A 6,000-nucleotide genomic window follows, 5' to 3' on the forward strand; every position below is an offset into this window, starting at 1 on the left:
AAAACTTCTGTTCCAGATCTTGCATTATAATAGAAGTAGCTACAACATACTGTAGAAATTCAAAGGAGATGGTGACTAAACCTACATGGGGAAGGTCAGAGGAAAAGCTTCATGCAAATGATGACACTAAAGTTGGAGTTTGAAGAACCATGAAAGGAACAGAGGAGGGAAAGGGGGGCAGAGCAAACAGCAAGGGCATATTCAGGGAATGGTTCACAGGGCTCCCAGAACTGGATCATGAGGTGGCCAGCAGGGATTGGCAATTCATCAGTTAAGTCAGGATTTAAGCCCCAGATCACAGTTGACTCTATATGCCACGTTTAATATATTGGGTATTATCTTGGGGCAGATGGAGAACCATTGAAGACTTTTGAGTAGGACAATTGTGGTTTTGAAATAACGTTCAACAGTTTAGAATAAAAACAAAGCTCTCCATGTCTTGGCTCTTGCTATAAGATCACACAAAGACATGGATGCCAAATACAGAAATACCATTTGAAGCAAACCCTCATCTGACTTCTAGTTCCCCTTAGCCCTCACCAGCTTCCTGCTTACCTTGATCCTGTGTACCAGCGGAGCAAACAGAAACACAAAGAGCTCCACAGTAGCCATGGAGTTCTGGAAGATCTTCCGTCGGTTGTTTTCTTCTTCATCATTGGAATTGTTTTGGCAAGGCTGCCCTGGAGAACCCTGGTTTTCAACCTGGTGGATGAAAGCACTGCTGCTGCCACCCCAGCTGGAGCCTCGGTCTGTGCCCCCAGAACGCTCGCTGTTGCAGTCCTGGGGGGCCTCCAGGAGCATCCAGTGCAGGGTATGAAGGAGTTTTGTCTCAGCGACACCCAGTTTATCCTGGTGGCCTGCATGGGACAACAACACAGCTAGGTTAAGGCAAACTCTGTGACCAGAACAACGGGTGTCAACCTTGGGTATGGGAAGAACATCCTTGCTTTGTTCTGTGGCTTGATTTCCTGGGAGAAACTAGCATTTCTCTACACCACTTACAGCCACTGCTGAAAGGGTTCACTCTTGCTTTGGGACTTTCTAACTGGCTGCAATCCCTGCAGAATGATATGCTGACACAGGGCAAGAAACTGCATGCATCACATCTCTTCAGTCAGATACCCACATATATTCCCAAATAAGCAGCACAGTAGTTAAGAGTATGGGCTTTGAGGATAACAGCTACTCCATTTTAGACAGTGTGATTAGGAAAGGCCCCTCTCTAAAGGTAACATTTGAGAAGAGACCCAAATGAGGGGAAGGAACTGGATGGAGAAGATCTTGGGGCAGATGGCTAGGACATAATGCCATGTGGGAAAAGCAATCTGCAAAATAATCTAAACAAGAAAAATAATATGTATGTGCATGCATGCACACATACACATAATACCACGAAGTTGGGAAGAGATCTGGAGGGGAATATGACAAATTCATGAAGGTGGCTGCTTTAGGCGCTGGGAGGACAAAGGGACAACTCTGATTAGAACTCATCTTGAACAGGTGAGAGAGAGTCTTTAGCTTCTCTATAACATTCTAATGTTTAAAAGGAGAACACATTCACATATTCTTGTAAAGTTAAAAAGTTAAAAGAAAGAGAGCGAGTTCCCTCATTGGTAAAATGGAGATAACAATGACGCCAACGTGAGGGAGATTTTGTCAGAATTAAATGAGAATGTGTGCCCAGTGCCTGGAAAAATAGTCAGTTATACAGGTTGTTATTGTGGGTGTTACTATGAGTTACCATGAGTGAGGACAATGGTATGTCATGAAGAAGGAATGTAGGAGCACCAACCTAGCTTGTTTCTGTTTGACAGCAGAGTTGCAGTGCAGTGCAGGACATGAGGCAAAGCAGCTTGTACCAGTTCCCATCTGGAAATGCTCTGGATGGCTTCAGAGAGGGCCGGAGAGAGGCCATGCAGCTTATTTTCTACCAACACTCGTTCAAAGGACTGTAGATAACAACAACAACAACAAAAAAAAAGTAAAATAAGAAATTAGAGATTCTGATGGGTGAAAAAATAGACGACACGGTACTGTATACCCAAAAAAGATACGTATCACTAGACCACATCCTTTAGAGTGCCCTCAGGTTGCATTTCATTGTATACGTTGACATGAAATGAGTCAGTGATAATTTCCTATTATCTACCCATTTTCACGTTTTTGATCCAAAGTATGTGGCTTGAATTATTAAATGATTTTTATTTCCACCAAAATAATCTCCCATCAAAAAGAGTACAACAACACATTTAGCTGTATGAAGGTTCTGGATGTAATATTTTATAAAAATGATGCTGGGTCATTGAAAGGAGCTATCACAACTGCAGTCCAAGGTGAAATGTCTTTTGTGAAAGTGTCTTCGGGTACAGAATTTATGTGAATGGGCAACAAGTGTTAAATAAGATCCAACTGTTTCAAGAGATCTGATTTTGGGGTCTCTGAGCTATTCCATGTCCCTAGCAATGATCTGGCACAGGACACTCCTTACATAATACCAAGAACCATAAAGATTGTTCATCTAACTGTTGAATAAAGAGAGAAAAGGAGGCAAAGAAGAAAGGAGGGAGGGAGGAGGGAAATAAGCCATTTTTGCTTTGGTGGTTTATTAAATCTTCTATCCTGGCCAAGGATACTTTCAGCAAGTGAAGCACCCCACCCCCAAGCCCCAGAACAAGTTGACCTACTGAGTTGTTTTTTCTCTTTGAAGGTGGAGGAGGATATTACTATAAGGTGTTGGGGAAAGTGCAGCTACCAAATATCAGAATAAATTTAATAAACATTTGACTTGTATGAACAGAACCTGCTTGCTACTTGATGTCCCAAATGGTCTAGAGAACTGTGTTCTCCCCGAGTGGTCATAATACCAGTCCCAAGTGCTCAAACTGTGTTACTGGAATTATTAGGATATCTGAGAAAAAATATGGCTTAATACAGAGATTCTCCAAAGAAAGCTATTTACCTTTGATTCAAGAAAAGAAAATACATTCACCTTCATAATGAAAGGCATGCTGAGGTTTGGCAAGGAGCTCAATCAGAGATGTAGTCTTTGGGGTTTTCTTAAAGAAACCAGATAAAGGCAGATCCAAATACTTTTAAATTCCTCAGCCCTCAGGTATCTAAGTATTCATTAAGTAAAGGGTGAGTATGTTAGACATTAAAAGATTATAAAGAATTTATACAGTTTTGATGAATATACTTTCAGAGGATGAGTTATATATTTTATAATCTCAGGAAGCTTTAGGTACTTAATGCCATTTTCATCTTAAATGTTACTAATATAACTTTTTGTAATTTTAAACCCTGGAAGTTTTCTATGCTTACATCACTCTCTATCTATCTATCTGTATCTATGAATGGGACTTACTTGATATCGTGAGACAACATTAAAATGTCAGACATATCTTTGCCAAGAACAGAAAAGCAGGGTTATTTTAAGCTAGTATAACTGTAAGCATGATTTGAGGAAGGCTCAGAGATTTCAGGTGTCAAATTACTTTAACTTGAGCTAAGTACAACAAATCCCATTAAAAGGTCCTTATTAAAAAGTTAGTTAGATTTAAAAAAATATCTATGACAATTTTGAAGGGCAGGAAATGCAACAGAAAAAAATTCTTATTTGAGCGTGTGCTGTGCACGTATGTGTGTGTATGGGGAGAGGTGTTTAATTTTCCAATTGGCTTCCATAATAGTGTGTGGCCCTAACACATTTCAGAACTCCTTAGTAGAAGGTCATTTGTCATCTATCAAGTCATTTGCAAATATCATGGCAATATCCAAATGAGTAGGTTTCAACTTTTAGGTTATAATATATGCAGTGTAAAGACCTTTATGTGAGCTCCAAGTTTTAATGAAGTCTTTGAAAAGCCCATTTTAATTTTGCTTCACGTTTTTGCATCCTCTCAATTTGTAAAAAGACAATCTGTAAGTCATGGGATTCCCTTAGAATCTCAGGACAAGTGCACTGTATTTTGCATAAATATTAATAGCATTATTTTCATAATTATTTCATATCGTCCATTTCAGACTTGCACAAAAAATGGAAGACATAAAAGTTCAGAATTGCATATTACTTTGAGTAGGTCATAGGCTCTCATTTTATGAGCTTCCACTATATAACTGTTTTGATTTTGTTGATTAAGGATTTGACTTATTACACTTGTCCTCATTCTGTTATCTTTCCACACTCTCTTCTACTGCTCTACCCCTCCCCACTTAGGGCCTTTAGACTTGCTTTCCCTCTGCTCTGCCCTCAGCTATTTCTCCCTCCCTTCCTTCAAATCTTTGTCCAAGGGTCACGTTAGCAGGCAAACCTTATCTATCCGCTACTTCTAACATGAAATCTCCACCCTAGTGCTCCTTAATGCCCTTTCTTGCTTAATTTTTCTCCATAGCGCATATCACCACCTGGCTGGCTATGTATTTTACTCATTTATGAGTGGCCTATCCCCCTCCCAGTAGAATGCAAACTCTATATTTGTTTTGATTATTGCTCTATCTCATCATCTAGAACTTGTGCCTGGCACATAGTAGGTGCTCAACAATATTTTCTGAGTGAATTAATATATACAGTACAATTTAAATTCTTTCTTTCAAATTACCACACAATATATGCAAATAGTCATTAAATGGTGAATATCACATACCACACAAGAGGCTTCATATTGCTTCCCCAGTTTAGGCCTCAAAAATGCACTGAAAAATTAATAGAAATAATTGTTTTAAACACAAGTAAAATTATTATTAGAGCATCCTTCTGACATATTTTCAACGAATAAGACAGTGCTATGAAACAAATTTCACGCCTCCCTATGGCTTGTTAAAGAGCGGGTATTAAACAGCTGACGACATTTGCTTTTATATGTGTGATTACATATATGAAAAAGCTGAGGATTTCTACGTTTTCTGTATCCAGTCTTATTCTGAAGACTTTTTACCTAATCGGATTCTAAATCACCAATGGTCAGAAGCGTTGCATTACTCATGTGTACCGTCATTTCAAAAACTGAAAACTGAACACAGCTTGTGGCATATGATTTTTCACAATCTAATTTCTTATCTGATAAATCTCTAAAATAATAATAATTAATAATAATAATAATGGAAACCTTGTTTCCTGTTTATGGAAATAGGTTTCAGGTTCTTCCAAGAAAAAAAATTCTTATCAAAAATGATTCTTCTCAGAGGCTTTAACCAGGAAGATTACACTAGCTGAATCCGAGCAAAAATGGTTAACAAGTGGGCATAGCAGACATTCAACAAACAGAAGCTGGAAAAACAACAGGTCACCGGGCTGGAATTACAGCAGGAGATGGAGGGGGAATTGGACACAGGAGCACAACCAGTCATAATTATCTTACCTAATCCCCCGCCCCCTCTCCCTAGGCTCTCTGCCCTCTCATACCCTAAATAATGCATATATTTATTCTACAGCTGCCAACCTGCTTGCCGTCAAACTTCACTGAAATATTTTTTAAATGCGTGTTTTTACGCGGGTGCAGAAGGCTCGATTTCCAGCCCCAGAGAGGGAGCTGCAGGCTGTGGCGCGGCCTCGGCGGCAGCGGCAGCAGCGACGACGACGACCCAGGCGGCCCCAGGAGCGCTCCCAGCCCAGGGCGGCCCGCGGTGCGCCCTCTGCGCCCCTCACCTGGTTTGCCGCCACAGGAAGGTCTGGATGGGCAGGGGGATGCCGCGGCCGCTGTCTGGCTCTTGGCCCTCGGAGCTCTTCCTCTTCACCATGATGGTGGCTCCTGGGAGTTCCACTGCAGGACCCAGCGCTGGCTTCTCGCTAGCCGCCGCCGCTTCCTCCCGCTGCTCTCCCCAACTCTCATCCCCTCCTTCCCTGAGGCAGAGCAGACGCTCTCCGCCCTGATCCCCCGTCCCTCTCCCCTTCCCCAGCCCCTCCCCGCGCGTGGAACATGGCTGCGGGAGGAGGGGAGGGCTGGAGGAACCGAGGAGCGCGGACGGAGGCGCTCGGAGAAGCTGTCCGCCTCGCCGCCCCCG

The 6,000-nt window shown here is 41.8% G+C and overlaps 1 protein-coding gene across 5 annotated transcripts in view; it reads right to left on the minus strand.

Annotated features, from left to right (window-relative positions):
• The window catches only part of UNC80 (unc-80 homolog, NALCN channel complex subunit), a gene marked incomplete at both ends in the record, with an annotated part of 247,919 nt that extends 242,183 nt beyond the window's left edge, over positions 1-5,736 (minus strand). For all 5 annotated transcript variants that reach the window (XM_082630607.1, XM_082630605.1, XM_082630604.1 and 2 more), the window contains 4 exons: positions 556-857; positions 1,793-1,949; positions 4,644-4,692; positions 5,645-5,736. In XM_082630607.1, the coding sequence (XP_082486733.1) occupies positions 556-857; positions 1,793-1,949; positions 4,644-4,692; positions 5,645-5,736 (600 nt within the window). The remainder of the gene's footprint in view (positions 1-555; positions 858-1,792; positions 1,950-4,643; positions 4,693-5,644) is intronic.
• Positions 5,737-6,000: the final 264 nt, after the last annotated feature.

The sequence above is a fragment of the Mesoplodon mirus genome (assembly GCF_964341445.2).
Source record: "Mesoplodon mirus genome assembly, chromosome: 8".
Lineage (NCBI taxonomy): Eukaryota > Metazoa > Chordata > Mammalia > Artiodactyla > Ziphiidae > Mesoplodon > Mesoplodon mirus.